General features: G+C 41.4%; 1 protein-coding gene across 2 annotated transcripts in view; it reads right to left on the reverse strand.

The window, feature by feature from the left end:
* Positions 1 to 27449, reverse strand: part of LRP2 (LDL receptor related protein 2) — a 197197-nt gene that overhangs the window by 45856 nt on the left and 123892 nt on the right. For both annotated transcript variants that reach the window (XM_019522761.1, XM_019522760.1), the window contains exons 41-55: positions 23799 to 24088; positions 22811 to 23014; positions 22174 to 22416; positions 19515 to 19640; positions 16291 to 16410; positions 14293 to 14424; positions 13317 to 13518; positions 12543 to 12838; positions 11435 to 11951; positions 8023 to 8175; positions 6249 to 6419; positions 4423 to 4646; positions 3890 to 4067; positions 2291 to 2487; positions 725 to 970 (exon numbers count right to left, since the gene is read on the reverse strand). In XM_019522761.1, coding sequence (XP_019378306.1) covers positions 725 to 970; positions 2291 to 2487; positions 3890 to 4067; positions 4423 to 4646; positions 6249 to 6419; positions 8023 to 8175; positions 11435 to 11951; positions 12543 to 12838; positions 13317 to 13518; positions 14293 to 14424; positions 16291 to 16410; positions 19515 to 19640; positions 22174 to 22416; positions 22811 to 23014; positions 23799 to 24088 — 3299 coding nt within the window. The remainder of the gene's footprint in view (positions 1 to 724; positions 971 to 2290; positions 2488 to 3889; positions 4068 to 4422; positions 4647 to 6248; positions 6420 to 8022; positions 8176 to 11434; positions 11952 to 12542; positions 12839 to 13316; positions 13519 to 14292; positions 14425 to 16290; positions 16411 to 19514; positions 19641 to 22173; positions 22417 to 22810; positions 23015 to 23798; positions 24089 to 27449) is intronic.

Here is a 27449-nt window from a genome sequence, read left to right on the forward strand (position 1 = left end):
CCCCCACTGCAGTGGATATGCCCCCTGCTGCCTGATCCCTGCCCCCACTGGTTGCCTCCCCTGCTGCCTGCCCCATTCCTGTGCCTGCCCCCTCCTGCCAATTGACTCGCCTCACCCTCTCTCCCCCCACTTCCCCATCCACCACCACTTACCTTGAGTCATGGCCCTGGGCCTAGCTCTAGGTCAGGCTCCCACCTGGCCAGGCAGCAGCAGTTGTAGAGCTGACAGCTCCAGCCCTGGGCCATGTCCTCAGGACATGCTTAGAGCCAGAGCTAGGAATGAGGCTGGAGCTGCCACCACTACAGCCCCTGCTGCATAGCTGGACAGGGGTTAGAGCCAGTATGCGTTCTGTTCCCTGGCCTGGAGTGGGGTTAGAGCCACACCTGTACCCATGCTTGGAGCCACAACTGTGAACGCCCAAACTAGCCAAGATAAATGTAACAAAGCAAAACATGTATATGTTTTATACATGTATGTATAGGTATAAGTCCATTTTTGTCAAGTTTTAAAATAATCATAATAATATTATAATGTTTCCAGACTGCTGCATATGAGGTTTTTTATGTTCTTGTCTCTTTTTCGTGCTTTATTAGAAGTGTCACAGCCATGACAACATTTTGCATATCAAAACATGGCAACATTTCCCTTAGAAAATTATGCAATACATTTCATACTTCTTAGAATGTGCTTTCATATAAACCACTGTAATTTATTTTGTGCTTACTGCATTCATTGTATGGTTCGTCAGAGTTGTCTCCACAATCATCATCCACATCACACTTCCAGGACTGAGGGATACAACGACCATTGTCACATTTAAATTGACCTGGTGGGCAGGTCCTACTGGCACAGTGAGCACTATCTTCATCTGAATTATCCCCACAGTCATCCTCTTTATCACACTGCCAGGCTTCTGGGATACACCGTTTGTTAGTACACTGCCACTGATGGGTCTCACACTTGTGATTGGCTGAAAGAATACAGACTTGTCACTGGGCTGCTGAACCTTATAGGAATGATCCAGACTTTCAGTGTTACGTTAGTCAAATATGTATTATGTCAGTATGGAATATTAAGGGCATCTGTTTCAAATATGATCTTGAACTTTAGGTGTCCAGTTAAGATACTGATTTCTAGTACTTCATCATATATGTCCCACAGACTGCTTTTATTCAGGTCTCTAGGGCTTTATAATACAAAAGAGTGTCTTTGGGAGCAGAGAAACGTACGGAGCTGATATTTCCTAATGCAGAGGAAAATAAAAGCTCAGCATTCACCCTCAATTGGGGCAAGAGAATGCATTCTGATTCAGGGGAAGTGAATTACATGTCTTTGATTCACCATATAAATTCAGAGTATATGTGAGGCCTGAGAAGAAGTCACTGAGTTCTAACAATTTGGCAGATATTACTGGTGTGTTGAGCACCATCATCTTTAGCTCCACAGCTTCTACCTCTCCCCCCAAATTTCTAATTATTTAACAGTCCCTTGTGCCTTGCTTAAGAGCTTGAATATTTGAACATCATGTAAAATTGAGGTTTCATTTAATTATATGACATTAGAGAAATACTATGGAAATAGAAGTAATTGAAAACATCACTTATATGACTATCCTGCCTTCCTTTCTTCCTTAGCATAAACAAGACTATACCTTCTGAAGCCATGTCATTTACAAGAAGGTTGTGCCATATACAGGAAAGAAGATGGATTTGAAAAAACGCACTGTATACTGTCTCACATTTATAATTAGAGGACTACAATTTTTAAAACTGTTTGCAGGCCCTGCTTTTTGTACAGTTTTTCCACATTAAATAATTCTTTTAATCAGTTAAAGCTGCAGATCAGGGAAAGAAGTAAACATGCTATACAGGACTGAGCTGGAAAATAACAAGCCTTGAGTTGTGATCATCCATCTTACTTTAACTCATGGTGATGTTTTGAGCAAATCTTATTTCCACTTTCTTGCACCTTACACATTGTAATACACACAAGTGCAAAGTGAACCAAAGTGGGTATGAATCAAGTGAATCAAAGTGGGTTTAAGTACTACTGCCTTGATTTGATAGTATTCTATGCTCCAGCCCAGTATTTCACTGGGTTAAATAACTATCTTAGGAGTGAGGTAATGGAAAATCAGGTTTCTTTTCTTAGTACTTCAATTTCCCATCTGTAAGGCAGGAATAAAGTATCTTCCCTACTTCACAGGGCTGCTTGTGATAATTAACTGGTTAGTTTTAACACAGTGTACAAAGTACTACACGTGTGCTTAAAATGATTATGTACAACATACCACAAAGTACATGATCTTCATCTGATCTGTCAGGACAATCTGGTAGAGTATTACATATAAAATGGGGACTAGTGCAGTTCCCATCATTACACTGGAACTGACCAACATGACAATATCGATGTGGACAAGTAGGGGGTTCATCAGAACCATCCCGGCAATCTCTCTGTCCATCACATTTCCACCAGATAGGAATACACCTATAAGAAAAAATAATATATTTTTTGCCAAGGCAATGACTTTACCAACCTATTAAACAACCTGAGTCAGCAAAAAACAAATCTTGTACCACTTATCTTGAGTTATTTTGTGAACCTCTTATCTGCCATACAAGAAAATATGACCCAAGATGTGGCTTTATGTCATGTGGTTTTGTTACCACATAAAGCTTATATCACAAAATAGATGTTCCTAGAGAAAACCATTACAAATGATTCATGGCAAATTAATGCCAGTAACATAATTAGGGGTGGGCAAGAGGGGACGTCAGACCCAGGGGCCAAGTTAGGAGGGGCATCAGAACTGCCTTCAACCCCTAAGTAGTACACACCCCAGTAGCATACCTGGGACAATTCCCAGTTCCTTCTGCTTTAAGAACAACAGTTGGAATGGGCAGAGAGCACAGTGGCCATTGCAGCAGCTCAGCAAATGACTCTGTAGCTCTTGGCATGGGTAAAAATACTGCTTTCCTCCACCCTATCCCCCCCCCCGAACCCACACCCTCTCCCCTCCTGGAACCACATGCCCCCCACACTCTCACTATCAGAGCCCGTCATCCCCACTCTCAGAACCAAGACCCCAACCCCACTTTCCCATAGGGTTTGCCCTGGGGCACCAATTTAGCATGTTAACGTGGATTCAAGTTTGTAATACTTTTTTTACATTAAGCTTTTCTGAGAGCCAACATTCAAATGGACATTTAGGCAAGCCATATGGTCTTTGTCTGTCTCAGACTATCTGGATAACACCACATATTTTCATAAGCTTTGAGAGAAAATTTTGTAATTTAGAGAGAGACCCATGTTCAAGGGAAATGGAGACCTACCTATATAAGCAATGGTACTCTAGTATTTAGCAGATATAAAGTCACAGCAATGGGCCTCTTGAGCAACCAACCTGCCTAGTTCTAAACCCCAACTCTGGTCCCTGGTGTGAAGGGAAGTCCCAAGGGGCTGTGCCCCTGCATTGGCAAATGGCCCCCTGGGTCACTGGCACCTAGTATAAGTTAGACTGTAAAAGCAGAACCAAATGTGCGGCACTGAATGCACGAGAGGAGCAGGTTCACATTTCTTAAATTCACCTAGAAATGGACTCTGGAGCCAAGCAACACCCAAACAAGCTTTGATTAGCTTTGTAGTACAAACAAGCAAAGAAAAGGCATTAGTAAGGCACTCACTCCGTAACCAAAGAAGACTCTGCTAAAAATCCTTTGCCAATGTGGAAGTCTGATTAAAACTGGCTTTGCCTTTACCAGATCATGGAAACTTAGGGACAGTATAACTAACTCCTATGGATAGTTTCATGCTTTCCTAGCAAATAAGTCTACGTGTAAAATTTGTATTTAAATCAACAGTAAAGAAAGATAGTGCGCTATGAACCTACCTTTCACTGTCTGCACACAGGAACTGTGTACTGGAACACATTGGAAGGCAGTGTCCTGTGTTACCAAACTGTACTATCATGAAGTTATCTGGACATTCACAAGAATAACCTTGACCACCAGCTTTTATAAGACACAGATGGGAACAGCCACCATTGTTGGTACCACAAGGATTATTCACTAGTGAAAAAACAGATATTTTCAATGCCAAAGCCAGAAATCCTCAAACTACAACAATCTTCCTGAATAGTGTATCATTATACAGACAGCATTAATATTATCTCTTGCCAAACAAACAACCCCCACCCCAAGATACTCAGAAAGAAATATCTGATACTGGACACATGGGTAGTACTAAATCCTGAAGTTCTAGAAACTGATCTTAAACATACAAATTTTGAGCCTAATCCTGCCCTCATCAATTATCATACTTCATCAGTAATCAAATCTAAGACTGCATGGGTAGGTCAAAAAAGGACCTAAGTGCAGCATGAGAGTTAGCCATCAGAGCTTAATTCTCAACTCATTCTCTCACCAAATGGCTGTCTGTATGGATGGTAGATGTGGATATCAAATGGCCTGTGTGTGGTGTTCACTAGAACAGTCCTGCCTGATCCGTTATATTTATTTCCTTTTTCAACGGTTCTTGTGTTCCAATCAGTCCAATAGATGGTGTCTTCAAAAATTGTAATCGCAAATGGATGAGGTAAAGTCCCATCATACACTGTATGACGATGTTGTCCCTCCAGGTCAGAGTACCTACATGAACAAAAAACATGCACAACATATGAAAGAACTTCATGTCTTTAACACATATTATTTTAGAAGATCAGTAGATGTAAAATAATTTAGTTTATTTTGAGGCACACAAAAAATAAAAATAGGTTACTTTAGATATAAAAATAGGACATGTACACTGAAAGACAAAGGCCTTCCTGGGAAATGTTTCAGGTGTCCAATGCTGTTTTAGGTATACTTTTGTCAACCAGAAGGTTGCATTTTGTCTTACAAACACAGTTTACCTGCATAATTCATATTGGAATATACTTCACTCAATGTAATGTCTTTATTCCTAAGTGCTAACACCCTATAATTTTACATTACCTTTGAAAAAAAATGTTAAAGAAAAATCTTCCGGAATGCACAGAGATTTTTGCTACTGCATTAACTAAAAAAGCTGTTACAACAATGCAATAATAAATAAACAAATCATGTTCAAAATTTAGCAATAATGAATTCAATGAGACTCTTCCAAGTCTAAATTTAATTCTAAAAAAACCTGATCTTCTGGTTCTAACTTCTGAGTCTATATTAATCAGATATCTTTAAAGGGATTTTTTTATTATGACCCGGTACTAGAAAGATATTATGGCAAAAAGTACTTTTTCTAAAACAGGACATTTTCAGCTAAACATGGAAAGGAGCTTAAAGATATAAACATGAAGATAAAGCCTTTATTTTCAAAGATGCAGATTTGAAAAAAGACTGGAAAGAAGCAGAAAACTGTCTAATCATTTGTACTGAAACTGAAACAACCTTCCATTGAAGACAAGCAGTTGACATTTTATCATTTTGCATCAAATGCAGATAATTAAGGTAGCAAAGCAGCAGGTTAAGAAAGGCACAGGTGATATTCATTGGTCTTCTTCTGAACTTTTAATAAGGGGGAAGCCAAATGTTTAGGAAACCTCTAAAAATGTGTGTACAACCTGTGGACACACATTATCTACACTCAACTAACTGCACGTTGATGTGCACAAAAAGTTTAATTACAGATGAAATGATGATATATACACTCAATTTTGTCTCAGGTCAGGATTCATACCTATATGTAGATGTAGTGGCATATCTATCCTGGATTGTGAATTTCTTTACTTTCATTCCTGAACAATTATTTTCATGCATAGTTTCACAAGCTTCAGTGGGATCTACTTGTGTAACTACTTACCAACTTCCTTATCTCTGTTGGTGAATTTTTAAAAGCCAATGAAAATCTGGCCCTGGACAATCACTGGACAATTTCCCTATATGGTATTAAGACTTCAGCATAAAAGGGCCAAGTGCTAATAAAACACCAATGAAAAAACTCAAACTCCATAAAAACTCATCCCCTCTACACCACACTGCCAATTCCATCCTAATTTGGATTCAGTTAATCCTTTTCATGCTGATGTATTCACTGAATATGTCAAAAAATAAACTTATTGTGAATATCTCTGTATTTTCCATTTAAAAACCTGTTGCCTTGATCCACGCAAACTGGCAGCAATGAAGGGACTTATCAGATCTTAGCATAAATACTACCACTGAAATTTGATGTGAACATTTTCTAGCTGCTTTATTTCTTTTCTATGTACGTACTCAATGTAATTTAGATGGGCATCTGCCCAGTAGAGCTTGTCATTGGTGTAATCTATGGTGAGTCCATTGGGCCATTCTAACTTGGTAGAGATAATCACCGTCTTGTTCCTGCCATCCATGCCCACTCTTCCAACATAGGCTCGATCTGCCCAATCTGTCCAGTAAACCTGTCTATTTAAATGAACATTCATAATTAGTTGGATATTTAAAAGACACCAGGGTAAATTTTAGAAGCTACATTTATAATGTAAGATTTCAAAACCAGTGGCTAAAAAACAAAGGTTGATATGTAACATTGGGTCTTTGGGTAGATGTGATATCTTTTATTAGACCAACTAAACAGTTGGAAAAAAGTTATTTGCAAGCTTCTGGGCACAAACACCCTTTGTCAGGCACAGGAAGACTGCTGGTCCAAGGTAGAAAATAAGCTAATTTACAACAAGTATGTCTGTGAAAATGCAAATGAGTAGAAGTTAGGAAGCAATGAGTAGAGATAGGAAGGGAGGGGGGTAAGGGAGGGAAGTGTGTGAAAGAATGCAATTGATCAGTTGGAGACAGATTATCTGGGGTATCATATGTCAGGAAGATTGTAGTGTGTCATAAATCCAATCTCTATATTAAATCTATGATTTTGTGTATCCAGTAGATTTATGAAATGAAGTTTGTAGGCTTGTTTATGAAAGCTGTTTTGTAAATTCTCTTTGAGGATTAGAATTGAGAGATCAGAGAGGGAGTGATTGTTTTGTGAGCAGTGGGCACCCATGGGTAATTGGATATTTTTGTCTTTGATAGATTTTCATAGACAAGCCTGCAAACTTCACTTCATAAATCTACTGGATACAAAAAATCATGGACTTAATATAGACATTAGATTTATGACAGACTACAACCTGATTGACATCTGACACCCCAGGTAACCTGCCTCCAGCTAACCACTCGCATTCTTCCACACATTTCCCTACCTTCCCCACACCCTTCTACTCACTGTCTTCCTAAATTCTACTCATTTGCATTTTCACAGACACGTGTTGTAAATTAGCACAGAGTCTTCCTATGCCTGACAAAGGGTGTTTGTCATGGCACAGGGTAGAGATGTGGCCCAGTGCACAAGCAGCTACTGGTGGAAGGAGGTGAAGGCAGCATGGGCATCCCCCTGTCTGTTATTCCTCACATTGCTGGCACCACGGTTGGCATGGGATTCATGGTGGTGGCAGTGGCAGCAATAAGTCTTGCTGCCCCGTTCCACCCTCCCATGCTGGGCCACAGAGGCAGCTGCTGCCTGTGCTGGTTTGGCCAGGCTTCAGCCCCATGCCCTCTGTGAGTACACAAATTTGCCACACCACCCACCCCCCGCTACACACACCCACCCCCAGTCGCACACACTGTGGTCTCAGGGTGGGGGACAGCAGGCTGGAAGTGAGGGCCAGCAGCAGGGCTGGGGAGGTGGAGGGCTGTGAATTGGGAGTCAGGAGTGAGGACACCAGCAGGGCCATGGAGCTGTTTATACTTAAACTATTTACTGGGTCAGAACTGGCCATTGATGTTTATAAATGGGTCCTGGTATAACTACAAGCAAAAATATCTACAGGTCTTCCCCAATCAATCCTCCTGCTTTGGAATATCCTTACAGAAAAAACAGAGGATATGATCTAAATAACTTACTGGCAAGTACTCTTAGAAACATATATATATTGATGACCTAATACAGTTTCACACAAGCAGCACAAGATGGGTGACTATTAAACAAAAGACAAACACTTTCAGAATGTCATACCCATATTTTGGATGAACGACAATAGCTCTGGGATACTGAAAGCAGAAGGTATTATTGGAGTCCACACACCGATCCAACAATTTTTTCCGGTATCTACCATCAAGCTCAGCCACGTAGAGACAGTCTTTGTAGGCATCCACCCAGTACAATTTTCTGGAATATTTTAGAGCCAATATTTTATATGCTGTTACACCTCTACATTAATCAAACAGCTGTTTTACCTCTAAAAGAAGTGTATAGGGCTCACACTAGCACACTAGACTTCTGCCCTGCACCTCCTATTCCTAGCCCCTCCTCTTGCTGATACTGGCATAGCTGACCAATCTTAGGTACTGCAGCCAAACTCCAAATTGCAGCTGCTCTGCTCAGGAATAACCCTGCTCCCACAGTCTCAGCAACTGTCCACAGCACATGACTAGGGAGATACCAAAACCTTCTTTTCCTTCCCTCCTATCTCACCAAGAAATGGGATATGGCCAGGAATGGAGACATGAAATACAGAGGTTCTTGTGCAGAGCAGGGAGGCTTCACTAAGAATCACCATCTCTTCTCCCTCCCTCTCGCTACCCACCCCGTCCCAAACCAAAGTAATCAAACATTTGGATGGTTCTCCAATGAAAATCCTGGACTAGTAAAATGTAACTGCCTAAATAAGTCTCTTTTTAGAGTTTTCTATCATTATTATCACTTTGTGTAGGGATTATGCTCAGCTGTAAATCGAGCAAACTATGCTAGTCACATCACTGATTTCCACTGAAATAAAACCTGAAGGATTAAATGTCAACTCACTTCTTAAGAACTATGCCAGACTGCTTGAAAAAAAATTGTAAGGCTGACAAAGTAAAGTACATGTTGTTCCAAAATTCAATAGCACATCTTTGGTTTAATCCAGCAGGGCTGGGGGGTGCTGTGGCTTGGCATTGCGGGGCAACAGAATGGGCAGGGGCAGGGCCTCTCCCCCACCCCAGCATGACAGGTGTCCTCCTTTTTGGACCTGGAAATATGGTAACTCTAGAAGAACCCACTTTTACTTCCTCCTTTAGCACTTACAAAAGATAAGGTGGAGAAAGCACATAGAGTCTAATCACAGCAAATAATCCAGCTACAATGAACACTTGTAAGGTAATGTAGATGAGGAGCTCCTCAATACTGCTTCAGCTAGTAGACTCTCAGGATGCCCCAAGTCCAAAAGATGCTGTAACATAGACAAGCCACAAGTCCACCAGCAGAAGTCCTAACAAAGCAGCTTGCCACATGTTGCCACCCCTTTGCCTTCTTTAGGAATTATTTCCATTTGGCTGGGCTGGAATCAGACTCAAAGAATATGAGAAGCTCTATGTTGCTGGTAGGTGTTATAGGGCTTTGGCCCCTTCTTGGTTGATGCCTTGCTTCCCAGTGACATCAGGGTGAGATCCAGGCTCGGCACCACCAAGTTGGTTCGGATGCTGCGCCTGCTCACCTGCCACATCTTTGATGTTTCCTTGATCCCTTCTTGGGAGGCAGTTCCTGGTACGTGGCCTGAGGGGATCTCTACCCTGGGTTTCTTCATGGGGCTCCAACCTCCCCTTTTCCCTACCCTCACCACATCCATGGCCTGGGTGGACTCTGCTCACTGCAGGTCTTTCTCTTGGATGATTTCACCTCATTCACGCCGCCCGCCTTGAAGGGTCAGGCCTTCCTGGCCATCAATCTTCCCACAGCCATCCCTCATCTTCGGACCGGCTCTTGGGCAATTAAATCCACCCCATCCAGTGTTAACTGCAACTTAGGAAAAACTAACTGAAAAGAGTCAGCGTCTGCTGACAGACTTCTGGGATTCTACCTCCCAGGGCTTTTGGTCATGTGGGGGACTCACCTGTCCCTCCTAGCCTAGCTTAGCCTAGCAGGTGTTGGAGATGGGTGGCCACCCTGTGCCGAGCCTCAGTTGAGCCTCAGTCAGCAACTCAGCCTCAGAGTTGCCTCACGTGGCAACCTCCCTAGGGATCGGGCCCCTTCCCTTCCAGGCCCGGCTGACCCCTTGGCTGTGCTGTCCTGGTCCCAGCAGCCAGTGTCATTCACTCCCCTTGCACGGGGGTCCAGATTCCTCCATGCCTCCCTCGCTGCAGCGCTGCTCAGGGGTGCCTGTGGTCCCTCGGGGTTGTCCCCCACCATGGCACCTGCGTTCCTGGCTGGAGCCTTGCTTCTTCACAGCGTCCCAGGGGCCGTGCCTTCCTGGTGGGACTCCCGGGCCTCTGTCTGTCTCTGGAGTTTATACTCCCTGACTTGCCTACCGGCACCCTCCAGCAGACTCTCGGCTTCTCTTCCCAGTACCTAGGGCTTGTGCTCCCCGACTCTGCAGCCCGTGTCTCCCCGCCAGTATTCCCCTTTTCTTCTCCTGTCACAGGCTCAGCTACAACCCCAGCTGTCTATTGAATAGCCTGCGCTTCTCCAAGGCCATGCCCCCTGCACTCGCCGATTCGCAGGCTCAGGCAGCTCCGGAACTGCTGAGCCTGCCCCGGCATCTCTTCCCAGCTGCCGCTCTTCGTCGCCTCTGTGGTAAGTATCAGGGCACATTGTGGGAGGGCTTGGAGTGAGCTGGGGGGCTTTTGCCTCCCCTCTCACACTCTACCTCTCACATGAACCTGGACCCACTGAGGGGGAAAGATGAAGGGAGTAAAAACCACCCCCCTCCCTTTCTATCAGGAATTTAGAGCACCTGTTTCCCTCCCTAGCAATGGGGACCACTCCTCTGTTCCTTTCCCTTTCCCTGCATCTGCTTCCCTTTAACACTTATGAGGGAAGAACAGATGAGGACTGGGCAGAGAAAGCAGTAAAAGCTCCTGCAACAGGGATGGCAAATTAACTGCCCAATAACTTCAGAAGTGCCAACAGCCTTCACACACTGTGGAGGTGCAGAGAAAGAGGGAGACAGCTCAACAACACTTTTAAAAGCTAATCATAAGATGCTGAAACCAATCTCATGGTTTGCTGAGGGGTCCAGAATGTCTTTGTCTGGTTGCTTCATCTGTAAAATGAGCATAATAAAACCCATGCATGCCACAAACCTACACTACCTAATACTCACAAGAAGCATGTTTGGTGCTTTGACAATGTAAACCACATAATAACAGCTAAATATTACCAGTAATCAGTATTATTGAAGTTACAGTTAACACCTGATAGTAGTAACACACTGTTGCTATTATAGGGAGTGTCATTTGGATACATAATATGGAAAATGTTCCAAGTGAAAATGTTTCTGGTAAGAGGTTGTTGCTCTTACCAGGTGTTGCTGCAAGTGACTATCGACTGTACTAAGATATTTTTATACTGGGGGCTGATCTGTAGACATGTGATGCATAGATTCAAAACTCACATTTTGCCACATTTAATTTCCTTAACAGTTTAAAAAAGGCTAAAAACATATTCTTACCTGCCAACCCAGTCAACAGCGATACCTTCTCCATTTGGCACATCATCACTTATTACTGTCTCCTTGTTTGTCCCATTTAGGAACATTCTTTCAATGATCTTCCTGCCCACATCAATCCAGTACAACCTCTTTTCCACCCTATCAAAGTCCAGTGCTACCACATTTCTTAGTCCTTGCAAAATGAGAGAGTAAGACTGGCCATCTGCTGTGAGATTTCTCAGATAGTAACGGTTGCTAAAAATAAGATAGGGGGAGATATTGCTATTTTGTCGGCAACTCTTTCCATCAGGCTCACGGACATATCCTGGGGCACACTTACAAATGTAAGAGCCAGCTGTGTTCTCACAAATCTGGCTACATACTGATGGTGTTTCAGTACATTCATCACTATCATCACATGTCCGTTTATCAGACATAAGTTTGTATCCAGGGTGACAAGAACAATAGAAACTAGTCTGGGTATCTGTGCATTCGTGATCACACCCACTGATTGAAGGGTCATTACATTCATTAATCCCTGTGGTACAAAAATAAAAACATTATTCAAGCAACTGGGTTACTCAGAGAATAACGTATTCATAAGAGTCAAAATCAATTTATATTCTGAATCTCATCTTGCTATTTAGAAATAAGGGATACATTTTAAGCTAGTATAAATTGTCATAGCTCCGCTAAATCTATGACTCTAGGACAATTAATGCCAGCTGAGTTAATGCCAAATTCTCTTCTATGGAACTCAGTGTTATTCCTCAAAAGGAAAATAAATAGTTACAAAGCATTTATCTGGTAAAAATAATAGTATAATCTTCTAAACTATAATATGTGCCATACATTCTACTTACCAGCATGCCCAAATTGTTAGTTTTCATGGATTAGTTAAATATATGAATTAAGCTGCTATGTTTAAGATAATATAATGTATTAATATGAGATATTATATGTATGTATTTTCCATAATCCCATAGGGAAGCCTTGATGGAAAATGTATCATTTTAATTAAGATGCTGGCTTAAGACTTCTATAGCATTTGTCTAAAAACTTAATCTAAAAACATTTTAAGTTAAATTAAATATCAGACCCCCTAGTCCCTAGATAAATCCACACATACCACAGCCTTTTTCATCACTATTATCCAAGCAGTCATCTAGTCGATTGCAGACTTTAACCACTTCAATGCAGTTTCCATTGTCACATTTAAACTGATGAGGAGAACAGGTTGCTTCTGGTGTATTACAAAGGTGTTCCAGCTCATCGGACTCATCTCCACAGTCATTATCGCCATCACAGAGATATGCCTTTGAAATGCAGCGCCCATTTTGACATGTAAACTGGTGCTGTTGGCAAGGTTGATAGATGCATCCCCTCTCATCGCTGCTATCACCACAGTCATTTCTTCTGTCACACCTAAAGAAGAATGCAGGCTTTGTTAAAATACAAGACAATGGTGACTGTCTAATGGACAGATGGATAGATGCACAAGAGCTCATTTGCAGAAGAGCTGAGCTTCTGCAGTTCCCTTTAGTTTCTAAAGATGAGCAAATCTTTCCTCCCAACTATTCCCCGTATCCATAACGGACAGTTGTAATGAAACCACATTGTCTCATGCAGGGAGAAAGCAGCCAGAATTCTTCCATGAACAGTTACTGTCCTCAGAAGTAACTGTTTAATACTATTGGGGAGCATGGTCAATATATTACTCAAGCATCCTGCATGTTTTTAAAGTTAAAAGTTACACATGAATACCTTACATTTAAGTTATTCCACTATGAACTACAGACCTAATTAATAACTGAACAATGTGAAAACTGAAATAAAATGAATTAATCCCATAATTTAAAACTGCTTTTAAGACCCTCTTGTTATTGCTGAAGCACATGCAAACCTGTATGAATTTCGTATGCACAATCCATTGTTACATGTGAATTCATTTGCAGAGCAGGATCTTCGTGTACAGTTTTGATGTTCATCATATGCATCACTGCAGTCAGCATCTCCATCACAAACCCATGCCCGAGGGATACACCTCCTCATTGGGGGCCTGCTGTTCACACAGGTAAACTCAGCAGCTGTGCAGTTTCGGTTTGCTAAAATAAAGCATAGTCACTAACTGAATTAAACTTATTCTCTGTGTGTGTATAAAATGTGCTTCTCCAGTGCACCTGGACCAGACATTTCTCACAGAAATATATGTAAATGTACATTTGTTAAGTTTAAAATGCCAAATTTATTTTTGGTGTCACCCCACTGACTGTTGTTCTACACAAAGTGTGCTGAAAAGCCTCCACACCTCAAGATTCCTGGAAGGTGCATAACAAATCAAAGCTCACACCCTACACCTCACCAGTACCCTAGGATGATCAAATGAAGACAACAAATCCTGCACTACAATTAGTGCAGCATCTACAATTATGCCCACCTGGTGCTAAAAAATATAAGAATAGAGACCAGGCCCCCTGCCCTTTATCTATTGTGCATCCAGACAACAGTGATCCACAACCCAACCCTCTCCGCTCTCCAGCTAAGAAGGATTTTCATCAGAACCTGGCTAATACAAATATGTAATGCTAATTCATAAACAAAAACATGCTGTGGCAACCAGTGAATATATGTATGCTTGCTACTGCTGTCTGCATTACCTCCCTTCAAATTACTATATAAATCTTGTTTCATGAAGATGGAACAGCACAAAATGGAAAGGGATTTTAAAAACAAAATAGAATCTGAATTCCTAGTAATGCAGAGTAAGTCACAGAATCATAGAGAATTGTTTGGCATAGAGACCCCGCAGGAAACTTATCCAGCTCTAAAAACCCAAGAGCTGTCCCAAGCACCATATTTCATTTGCATTAGACACCTACCACAGTTATGTCTTTGATCCTCATCGCTCATATCCCCACAGTCATTATCACCATCACAGATCCACGTTGCTGGGATACATCTACCATCATCACACCTGAACTGGTCACTTGAACAAGTCCGCACGTGGGGCACTTAAAATGAACAGAATTACTCTGCTTGTTAGACTGGGTTGCACTGCTGTAATAACTGTTTGAGGGAAGTTATTCTTTGGGTCAGGCTTATACTTGGGAAAGACCAAATGAATGCTCAAGGTAATAGAATTTGACTTAGGCTGTGTCTGCTGAGATAAAAAAAGCAACCCTTCTTATCATCCCATTTCTCTCTTTGCAATAATAATCCCTACAAATACAACTCTTCTTTGTGTTTTAGGATGTTAATCTTGTTACACTTCAAAAATAGATTCCTAAGGAAATCTGAATCCAATAAACTAAGTAAATTTGAAGAGGACATCAAATCTAATGACAATGCAGTAGCCATTTCTTAAGCAATAGTGGCTGCATCTACACAAGACGCTGCTGTGCACTGGTTGTATAAACAAGTACTAAATAAATGCACAGTAACCTAAGTTACTGTGCAGTAGCGTCACATAACAGTTTTTGCCATGTGATGGTACTGTGCAGTAGTATCAGGCTACTGTGCAGTCAGAGTCTTGTACTGATGCTCCCAGCAAGCATAAATATTAGTAAACTTATTTGTAATGAGAGTGAGGCTTGGAGGAAGACCAGAAACATTTTTAGTTAGGTCTTAATAAAGGGAAAGCATTATCAGTTTAAATACAACCCTAAACCCTCTTAATGCACTAGCAGAGCAGGCAACAGTCAAAGTCACTTCCAAATTTGAATCTAAAAATGTAGTTTTAATTTTAATACTGTATTTTCTCATATACAACACATATTTTCCTCAAAATCAGCCCCTCAAAATTGGGAAGCTGTTTTCTTCACTAGAAAAGCAGCACACCTGGAGACACCTGATTAGCAACCGGTGTTAACCATCTCACAATCATATCTACTGGCTAAGCACTGTAGCTTCTGCCTGAAGGAGCAAGCAAGCTACTGGTAGTATCTTGGTGAGGTTTGCAATGTGGAAACATCACTTTATTTACAGGACCATATATGAAGAACTACTTATAGTAAAGAACTAACAGTCTTGCTACTGCCCTTGCAAGGGTCTTGGGCCTAACTCTGTATGATAGAGTAAGCCCTCCTGGGAAGACAAAGTGTTTAGGAACTGTGGCATCCTAAGAGACAGTCCAGGAGAGGCAACTAGCAGCTGGGACTTCCTGGTGTGGCAGAAAGTCCTTGCTCTCTGCTGGTTCACCCAGACTCTCCTGGGATGCCACAGTTCCTGGACACTCTGTGCTCCCAGGAGGATATACTCTTTGTTACACAGTTGGCCATGACTGGAAACATCTCTTTTTCTACATTCTGCCTTCCAAAAAAACACAGTGCAAGTTTTGTTTGGAAGCACGTTGTAGGCAAGAAAATGTGCTAACAACTCTTGCCCACAAACACACACTGTACTTCAGGAAACACAGGGAGTTATATATCAGTCTAATCTCTATCTCTGGTACAATCCTTGAGTGATGGCAGTTGTTCTCAGAGAACTCTAAACACTTTCCCAGTGACTTCATTCTGTTCTCTCTTTCTCTGCAGAGAATACTTAGCTTTTTTCTCTTCTGCTTCTCCTATCTCATTTCCCAGTTCCAAACTGCAGACCACCCCCCAGCCAATTCATCAAAAACACTTTGACAGAAGAAAGGGGAGGTTTAAAAGGATTCATATTCCAGACAGAGCTTTTGTGATGCAAATCCTAAAAAATGAAGTGAAACTACAGATTTGTATTATGTAAGCCACTCAATACCCTTGAAAGATAATTATTTTCCAGTTACTATCAGCCTGGTCTAGATCCAAACTATCATTTAGAAGAGTAATTATTTCCCACAATGAATTTCATGACCATACTTCCTCCCAGAATAGTTCCCTTGGATACACACTTACCACAAGAAGTAGGTTCATCAGAGCCATCAGCACAGTCTACTCCTTGATCACAGAACCAATGAGCAGGAATACAACGTCCAGATGTACAACGAAACTCACTATTTGTGCAAGTCAGTGAGACTGGAAGAAAAAACCTATGTATGACTTCTTTCTTTCTGTTACCCTTCCAACTTGTTTTAAGTTGCTTTTGAGTCCATGATACGCAAAAATATTACAGACCCCAAAAAAGAAAGAGAAAAAATTATGCTAGGAAAGATATCCTTTCATATTCTATCTGCAAAGAGCTTGTTGTACAATCTAGTGCTCTTTCTATGTAAACAATGGACCAAATTCTCTCCTCAGAAAAGTTCATGCAACTTCTATTGTTGTATCCACTTCTATGAGGGCAGGATTTGCTGTAGATACAAGATTCCATACAGCAACTGCAAGACAAAGCACTTTATATTTGAGTTGTACACAAGAAACTAATTTATAGTTCAAGATACCTTTTTCCACTGCCTACACCAGTCAGCATAACTGCTTGCTTCAAAATGACAACAGTTTGCAGCAAAGAAATAAAACTTCACACCAGATCTCCCTCTTCCTTTTTCCTCCACTACTTTTTCTTGAGATTCCACAACAGAATGTATTGTCCATGGAAGAGAAGCCTGCGTAGCTCCAATAACAGTGTAAACAAGATGCTATGTAAAGTGCATCTGACAGATCCCCTGAATCCTGACCTACAATGCACCTTCTTTACTGACAATTTTGCTATTCTTTGTGGTGGTTTCAGGTGACTGATCTCACTTCCAAACATAGAATAATGGAATTCTTGTCTAAAACCTGTAAATTTACTCTTTGGCCTTGCCATTTTGTATGCCTATAATAAAGGAATTCATAGGAATTACATGTTTCACTCACTAATACCTTGAGCTTGTTTCCTTTTCCCTTTTGCCCTCCTTTTTTTCCCTACTCTCTCTCTGTTCCATTTTCTTCCTTAAGACACTACACTTTTGACTTTCTCTCATAGCTTCCAATTATGAATGCCCTCCATAACTGAGCAATACTTTTTGGCTTTAAGTTACAGAAAAGACATGGCACATTCTTCATAAAATAGCACAAAGCTATAGTTCTTCCTGGTTGGCAAGGAAGCCAAATTGTTTTCCTGGCACACATGCTGTTCCATGGATTGGTTATAATCAGTGGACTCATTTTAGAAAGATTGTGGAATAGGCAATTCAATGTAGACAACTTTAAGCAATGAGCCTGGGCAAAATAACCCACTCAATCACTACCAGATATATGTAAGTGTTAACATACATTTTATAAATTGATGTGGGGTAGCTAAACATGGTCAGGACTATGCAAAAACAACTTCTATACTACAAATGAAAAACACTGGGCATGTCTACATAGTCATTAACGTGCTTTAGTTAATGTGCATTAAATCTAATTCCATAGGACATTTTTACACATGCAAGTGCTGTAGCACCAGGTTCTTTGAAAAGTACCCAGCACTGAAATACTTGCAGTTGTATAAGTGGAGAAATGTGAGTCAGCACTGAGTAAACTGTGGCTGTGCACTTTTGAACTAAAACATATTTGAAGGTGCTTTAGTACAAAAGCGCACCACCACCATTTTCTGTGTGCTGACATGCATTTCACTGCTTATACAACTGCACTGTGTGCAGTGCAATTCACATCAGCTCTCGTGCGGAGCACTCGATTAATCACGTCTGCTTCGAGGCAGTGGATCTCCAGCGCATCACAGGACAAAAAGGTATGTGTATAAAATGTCCTCAGGGAGTTAACAGAAGTATTCCAGTAAGTGGGGAGTGGGAGTGCTTTATTTAGCATGGCTCCAAGAGCTGCACTAATTAAAGCGCCTGAAGCACCTGATGTATCAGCATCCCTGTGCTGAAAAATGGTGATAGGGGAACTTTAACTAAAGCTGATCAAACAAGTTTTAATTTAAAGTGCCCCACTGCCATTTTTCAGCACAGGGACACTGATACATGTGATGCTGGAGTCTGCTGGAGTTCAGTAAGTATCACAGTGATTAATCAAGACTGCTCTAATGCACTGTAATTAAAACACATTGGAGCAGCCTCCCTGCATGTATAAATGAGCTCTCCATTTTGAAGTACTAGGAAAATGTGCATTAGCCTATTTTAATGCACATTAACTAAAGAATATGGTTTTAGCGATGCTTTAATGCACATTAAAATAGGCTTATGTACATTGCAGTGCACATGTAGGTACACCCACTGAGTAGTTACTGTTGACAGAAAACTAAATGATTTTGCACAATATTTGAAAGCAATTATAAAAGATTCAGTGCATTCTAGAATATACTTATAATCACTTGGAAAAAATAAAAGAGCACACTCTAGAAAATACTGTGCACAAAAAAAAAGGATGTCATTCTAGCATTAAGAAATTAGTGAAGGGATGTGCAGAAGAATGTGTTTAGTTCAGGTCACCTTGAAAAAAAACTTTTGGCCTGGAAGCTACCCTGCAAAATAACCAGAATGAAAAAAAGATCCTTAATATGTTACATGATGGCTGTTGTCATAAGAAGGAAAACAGAGGCCACATTATTGGCAAGCATACGAGAGTATATATTGTATGCCAGGAATCGGGCAGTGGATCAGGCAGCAGAACATCAGAAATTGGCAGGGCAGCAGCATGTGCAGTGGATCAGGTGGGGAATGGGGCAGAAGCACACATCTGGGATCAAGCAGGAGCACATGCTGGGATTCAGGCAGGGAATGGGGCAATAGGTGGGGGATGGGACAGCAGTGCATGTTAGGGATCAGAAAGGAAATAGGGAGGTAGCAGGAGCTGGGAATCAAGCATCAGTGAGGGAGCTGGGCTAGGTGACAGCAAGGGTCAGGAATCAGACTGGGGGAAGAAAGCTGGAGTGCAGCCAGAAGGGGCAAGTAGTGGAGGAGCAAGGTGCTAGGGCTAGGCTGCCTGCCCTCCCCCTGCAATTGGAGACAAATTTAAGATGACCCTCTAATAATTCGATTCTATACTTGGACAACTGTAACACATTTATAATTTTCCATGCACAGAATCTAATTATTGGGGGTCATCTTAAATTTGAAGTAATCTTGGATTCGGGTAAATATGGTAACCACATAAACAGTTATTCTTTCTACAGAACATTTGAACCTGTACCAAAGGCAAGAGCTAGAGAAATAAATTACTGTATGAAAGTAATTAAGGCACTATTTACTTACCACAGTGAGTAGGGCTTTCATCACTCATATCTCCACAGTCATCATCTCCATCACACAAATATGTTCGAGGAATGCAAATGTTTGTGTTTTGACATTTTGTAAAACCAGACTGACAAGTGCGCTCAGCTGTAAGGGAAGAAATATAGGAGGGAAATATCTTAGAACATTTTTATCCTACTAAACTAAATTATACTGAAACACAATATTAAAAGTACCATTCTCTTTAAGTATTCAGACTGTTTTGAAGCATCTTTCAAGGTCACTTAAGTCATATCCTGTTAGTTTTACCCCCAAAAAATATAATGGTTCCAATAGTAGCTAAAAGACCTGCAAACATTTTGTTGTCATTGAAATCCACAGTAAATTAAAAGAAAATAGATTTTTACAATTTTACTGTGTGATTTTCCCCTGAGTTGGGAAGTTAAAGACTAAGAACAAAACATTTTCCAGTCATTTTACTTCACATGTTAAAATAAATTCTATTGGACCATTTCTTTCGTACTGCTCTATGCGAAAATTCAGATGACTGAATTTTAATGGCAAAAAATGCTGACAAAATATTTTCAAAACAGTGCAGTCTGATTAACAAATGAACTACATGAATTATCAATATTAATCTAAATGCCCTTTGTGTTTTGCTAAACAGAATAATAACAAAACAATCTATTATTTTGAAATAAATACTGAACCAATAAAGAAAACAAAACCAATTCATTGTCTTTGAGCTATGTAAAAAATAGATATTAAAAGACATAGTAACCCATAAAGTAACATGGAAAATATTTGCTGCCTATTGCAATTAGCATAACTTCATGGTAGAACCCTACAGAATAAATTTGCTCCACAAATCTGATTCCCAATCTTGACAAGATGTGTTCAATTTACCATGACTAGTCCTGCTGAAGTCAACAGGGCTCCTTACAGCCCATTAAGGTTAGCACATGCATAAATCTTTGCAGGATCAAGGACATACAGTATGCTTCAAGTAGTAGTCAACAGTAATAATAATTAGGGCTGTGCAAAGCTTTAGTAGCTGATTCGATTCAGAGGAGATTCAGCCCTATTTGGGGATCGACTCTCCAAATCCGAATCGAATCACGAGACCAAGTTAAAGCTCTGAATCACTTCCAATGCTTTGAATCCATTTGGAAAAGATTCAGCCAATTCGGAGATTCGGCCATAGACTACAGGCAGCTGACAACTGCCTCCAGCTAGGGAAGGGGTGTAGGGAGCGTGAGACTGGGGCCCAGACAAGCTGCCCAGCTGGGGTGGGGAGACACATTACTTCGGGAGGGGGGCACAGGGATGTGGGATGCGGGCACAACAGCACTGGAAGCAGGGGCTCTGCCCTGCTGCCACTTGCCCAGCTGGGGTGGGGGATGCAGGCGCCGCTCGCTCCAGGCAGAAGGGGGCAAGTGGCAGCAGGACAGAGCCTCCACTTCCAGTGCTCCCACACCCGCATCCCACGCGCTCCGTGCTGACTGGCAAGCAGCAACAGGGCAGAGCCCCTGCTTCCGGAGCTGATGCAAGTAAGGCAGCACTGGGAGTGAAGGCTATGCCCCGTCCCCACCACCAGTTGGACAAGCAGCAGCAGGACAGAGCCCCTGAGGCTCCCCCCGCTGGAGCAGAGGCAGGCACAGCCAGAGGAGCCACAGGAGAAGCCCCCATGGCTGCCCTGCCCGTCCACGGCCCCGTCCCCGACATGGCCCAGCCTCCTTGCTCTTAAAAAAAGCCCTGCATTCATGGGCTCTGGCAGTGGGGACTGGGGCTTCTGAGGGCTTGTGGCAGAGCCCCCCCAAGCAGAGTAGCACAGTGGGGGGGCAGAGAAGATCGCTGCCCCCCCCAACCTGGCACCCACGTGATAGCTGTCACATCACATGGGTGCAGCACAACTCGGCAGGGTGCCGCACGCTGTCTGGGAGCTGGGGTGGCTCCAGCAGTCAACCAGAACCTGGCAGCACTCAGCACCAGTAGCCCCAAGTCCCAGGCAGCACACAGCACCCTGCCGAGCCGCACTGCATCCGTGCCATGGGGCAGCTGCCGCATGGGTACCAAGCAGGGAAGCAATCCCCACTGCCTCTCACTGCCCAGCACTGTGTGTGTGTGTGGAGGGGGGGGGGCTCTGCCACGACACCCAGAGACCCCAAACACTGCAGTTGGTGAGTATGGGGTTTATTTCTTCTTCTTTAAGTGCCAGGACTAGGCTGGGGTTGGGTGGGGGGTGGGGCTGGACAGGACAGCCATGGGGGCTTCTCCCACAGCTCCCCCTGCCTGGGGAGAGACAGGTACAGCCAGAGGAGCTGCCCTGCTGTGCCTGCCTCTCCCAGCCGATCCAAATCACTGAATCTGTCCGAATCCACACCGAATCTTCCGAAGCTGATTTGACTGAATTGATTCAGGGCAGTGATCCGAATCTCCGAATCAAATCACTGGCCTCTAAATTGGCCAAATCCGAATCCGAATCAAATACTTCCCTATTTGGACAGGCCTAATGATAATAATAGTTATTATTAATGTTCTCAGATTTCTCATAAATATCTTTAATCAATATGTTTTACTTCAATATCATATAAAGCAGCATACATGTTAAAAAGCATGCATTTTCATTTACTAATACTGTCGTATTCCTTTACAAATAAAATAGTTACAATGAACTTACGGCAATTTCTCTCATCTGATGTACCATTATCATAACAGTTGTTTATACCATTACAGACATATTCTCGAGATATACACCGCCCATTATTGCATGTAAATTCTGTGTGGGAGTTGCAAACTCGGAACAAGCAACCCAGCTCATCACTGTTGTCTCCACAGTCATTGTAGTGATCACAGCGATAGTGGTATGGAACACAACGCCCATTGCCACAGGTAAAAGCTGTTGGCTGACAGGTATGAAAAGCTACAGGGGATAAAAATGAAGAAAATTCATGGAGGGAATGTCATTTTAATTCCTTGACTAAGGTAGCAATGGAAAATGTAATGCTTCTTTTACCTGCCAAGACAAACACTGCTGCAAAACGGACTGCATGAAAAGTAAAGTACACATTGGAATTAGAGAAAGTAGAAAGGTAAAATCAGGTAAATATGATTTAAAGGCAATCCTAAATATCCCTTCTTGTTTCAGAAGCAAATTTGTCCTCATAAAAACACCTGATGACAAAATCTGGAAGCAGCTTCAAAGGACTGCTACTCAACTGAATCTCATAATCATCAAGTCAATAATTTAGTGTGACAGACCTCTGAAGAAGCAGGACAGAGTTCTGTCACTTTTTAACAGTTATTAAAGTGCTTACCACACACACTTTCTAGTTCATCACTGCCATCACCACAATCATTGTCATTGTCACACTTCCATCTCTCTGAGATGCATAGCCCATTAAGACATGTGAAGAGTCCTGCATCACACCTGGTCCCATTGTCCACAATACAGTGCTTGTTGTTATTAGCTAAATACCAACGGCCTTCAGAAGGACATTGACACTCTGCACCAGCAGGCCCTATATGCATTTGAGATTTAAAAGAAAAGGGAAACTGAAGTGTCAAGACATTCTAGACATTTATAGACTTTCTATAAAAGTGTTTACAGTTGCTCTTACTTTTTGAGTCCAAATGAGACAGTATTCTATGCCATCAAATGATACGGTCATATCAGCCGAAAAGATAGGCCCTTAACATTAAGAGTGGGATTTTCAAAGTCATTTGGTAATGAAGTAACTCTTCTTTTATTGAAGTCAGTGGGAGTGGATTTGACTCCCAACTCCCAGTGACATAAATGGAATTTTCAAAAGTGCCCAGGTATCTAACTCCCAGAGGCCACCTATATCTTAAGACATTTAAATAGCTCTATAAATCAGGCTTTGGGGCTTTTGAAAAATCTTATCCCAAAGGTATTTTACAGAGCCTCTCTCAAGCTTGCACACATTCAACTTAAGGCCACTCCTTTGTAGGGTATTTAGTAGGAGGTGGTACCATTCTGAGTTCCCACTGTAATCCACTGGTGCATATATGTTATAGAGCCTCCTTTGTGATCCATTCAGAGAGTACAAGTGTTATGGCCCCCAGCTAAGGAATCCTCTTCATTTCAAGATATAGAAGCTTATGATTTTGAATTCTGGAGGTTCACAGTTCAATTTGCTGCCAGATCACAACATTTAATTTGTTCACAGTTTTAATTCAGATGAGATGTATCCCACTTCTGAAGAATACTTCAGCTATTCCCATGAGTTTTTAAAGATAGCTCATTATAAGTTCTGCTATATTCATCATCACCAAAATAATTACCTGGTGCACAAACATGACTGCAACCACCATTAAACTGGTTGCAAGGATTGCTGCACTGGTGTTGCTTGCTTTTTGACCAAACATGAATATCCATTGGTCTTTGTGGCAAATTCGTGATCATGGTGATCTGGTCTGAACCATCATATTTATTAGCTCGGTAAATGCTTCTGGTGTTCCATTCTGTCCAGTAAATGTGCTGATCAAACAAGGTCATGGCAAATGGACGAAGAGCAGTGTTAACAATTACTTCACGATTTGTACCAGTAAGGGTGCATCGCTCAATCTTCTGTCTAAAACAAATGAGGAAATGCTAACACCTGAAAAACATAACCTTTAACTCATTTATCTATACAAGTATTGAATTACTCTTTGTAAACATTTCTCATCAATTAAATATAGGAGTACTTTATTAAGTTTTTATTTGACATCTCGGGCTTTTCAAACTACTGGTTCAGTAATAATAAGGTTGAGTAATGGCTTTGAAAATGCTAATAAGTAAACATGCTTCATAATCTTCCAGTATGGAAATGCTTACATACTGGAAACAATCAGCGTTTAAAAGAAAAATTTTAAGCAACTACTCTGACAGCTAACATGAACACACATTTCATTATCCTCTCTGAAAAACACCCCCTGAATTTCATGTATTCTTGAATTAAAAGTACAAAGGCACCAGGAAATGAAAACTTTCTTTCTAGTTGTCACTACTGTAAAACTAAACTCGTATTACCAGGAAAAATCATCTAAACAGCATATTTTATACACAGTAAATACATAAAACTTGGGTGATTTTCCCATGAATAAGCACATGGTAGAAGAGTTACCATAAAATAATCACAGTGGCTTCTAGGTCAGATTCCCCTGTTAAGAGCAGTGTCTGTAATAAGTAGCAAAACCCTAGAAGCAAAATTTCAGGGATGCACAGGTGACACATGGCCCAACCCTACAGATTTTGTGACAAGCAATGTCCACATTAATAGGTTGCTATCCTTTATTCCTAACAGTACTACTGGCTTCCATGCCATTTTGCCACTGGTTTCCATTTAACTCTTCCCACCCATATGTTTCTTTCAGTGCAAGTCACAGCAGGAATACGGTACAATGCTGGCTGAAGAATCAGTTTGTGCTATAATTACCAATGCATTATTATTTAAAATCATGCTTAGAAAGAAAAAAATGCTTGTCTCACAAATCAGAGAGCTAAATAAGCTCTCTGTTTCAAAGATGCTGCAGTCTAATAAACTACACAGGAACAAGAAAGACCAGAAAAAGGCAGAGAGTGGAAAGATTGTCTTTTGGAAGACTACAAAATTCAGAATTTCTACAAGAAATAGGAAATAGGTTTTATGCAGGTGATAGAAAGTGCTTGGCAGAAAATTAGAAGATGACAGTCATAAGCAAAAGGAAAGTGTGGGAGAGCTTTTAGACCAAGTGTGAAGAATCTTATGCCCTAAAAAGGCTGATCCTAACTCCCTTTCCTGATGTCCTCCCGATTAGACAGCCCACTGAAGTGTGGTGTTTCCATGGCAGGGCTGCTGCTAGCTAAATAACAGGATGAAGCAAGCTATGTGGGCTCTGCTCCTCTCCTTTAAGGACCTGTTGTGCAATCTCCATGCTACTTTCCTTTTGGTGTGGCTGAAGGGAGGATAAAGCCGATCTGTGTCTGCAGAAATAAAAGTTACAAAGTGTTGTGTGCATGTGGAAAATATCAGCTGAATAGAAAAAAGTTGGAAATTGCTCTAAAAACAATGACATTTCCAACGTACTTTAACATTCAGACTTTGAAAAAAGGCTTATCAGTCATAGAACAGATGTAGGCAGCACATAGAAAAGGAAGGCAGAAGATTGAAAAATACTTACTGATAATATTCTTTCTGCTAACAGCTTCTCTCCTTGATTATCACAACTAATGGGCAATGCATCTCACCTATGGAATTCAGTGCTACTGTCAGACTCCAAGACTTAGCTTCACCTTTCAGTTCAAGCCACCAGAAGAATTTTTCTGAAGTTTTAGAAACGCTCTGGTGACTTACTACTAGTTGTTAGCAGTAAACACTTAAACTCTGTTAACTAAACTCCAGGCAAATATATGTTTAAATTCCCCTTTATAGAAAAATGTCTATTGTGTTCCAAACTACCAGGGAGAAAGATGGAGGGCAAAGCAGAATTTTAATTATTATATAAAAGTAATAGGCAGACAAAAAACTTCCTTAGAAAGCAAAAGCTTTGAAACTGAAATAATTCAAGGTTGGCACTAAGGTAGATGCACCTTCCTATCAGATGGTGCTTTCACAGGGGAATGAAAACTTACTTTTGCAAATATCCCTCAGATATCACACTCTTATTCCAAATGCCACTAGGGACCTTGTGGAGGGAGCTCTACAAACAGTTTCCCAAGTATCTAGCAAGCTAACCACTGCAGGATTTTAACATCTTGCTTACAGCAACTATGAGAACATAAGACCAAGAGTCTCTTCTGCCTTAGTTCTGCCACCATAACTAAAGTGACAGCAAGCCCTAGAATGCCTAAGACTAGGTAAACATAAAGGGGGCCATATTATAACTGTGCTCTCCTCCCCTCCCCTACCTAGGCATAACAGAGTGTCTATTACAACCACATGTTGAAATGTTTGGATGTGCAGTTGCTAACATGGTGAATGGGAGAACTCACAGGCATGGTCTATGTTCCAAAATCTTGACAATTTCATTATGTGGTGGTTGCTGTAACCTTTGATCCATAAGAGAAGATTGTTGTGCTGCTCTTGTCCACTCCCTTAACTCCACAGTTTCTTATAACATATTCTTAACTTCATCATACTAGCCAAATAAGAAAAATCTGTGGCCAGCTTTTTATCCTTAAATAGAATGACATAGTTTTAATAATTAGTAGTGGTAATGAGAAAAGCTGGCCCCGGGTTTGTTTAGTTTGGCCAGAGTGATGAATCTTGACATGTGAGGATACCTGATTTAGCAAGTCCTGTATACCCACATAAAGTTGCTATGACTGGCACACATGTTTTTCATGCTACTTGGTTGCAAGACTGGAAAAAACTATCCCAGAATAATCTCAGAAAATCTCTAATGCAACTGAGATCCCAGGAAAATTGTGATTGTTTGCTTTAAATTAAAAGATTAAAAAGGATCTAAATTAACAAAGAGGCCACATATGTCCAAGATCTTTCTGTTTCTCCATATTACCCTAATTAAATTTGACCTGATTGAGGAATGAATTCCTTGAATTCTGAACACCAAAATGTATCAGTGAGGTGTACAGAATGTATAGAAATGCCCTGCTAAAGTGCCTTTTTCTTCCTATGCCCAGGCTGTTTTCTGCAGTCCATTTATAGTTTCATAGTTTCATAGTTTCTAGGGTCAGAAGGGACCTGAGAAGATCATCTAGTCCAACCCCCTGCCATGGCAGGAAAGAGTACTGGGGCCAAATGACCCCAGCAAGGTGTTCATCTAACCTCCTCTTAAAAACCCCCAGGGTAGGAGCCAGCACCACTTCTCTTGGAAGTTGGTTCCAGATCCTAGCCGCCCTGACCATGAAGTAGCGCCTCCCGATATCTAACCTAAACCTACCCTCTGCCAGCTTGTGACAGTTATTCCTGGTCACTCCTGGCGGTGCTCGGGGGAACAGTGACTCCCCCA

Source organism: Gavialis gangeticus, unplaced genomic scaffold (genome assembly GCF_001723915.1).
Source record: "Gavialis gangeticus isolate Ggan-Ray unplaced genomic scaffold, GavGan_comp1, whole genome shotgun sequence".
NCBI lineage: Eukaryota > Metazoa > Chordata > Crocodylia > Gavialidae > Gavialis > Gavialis gangeticus.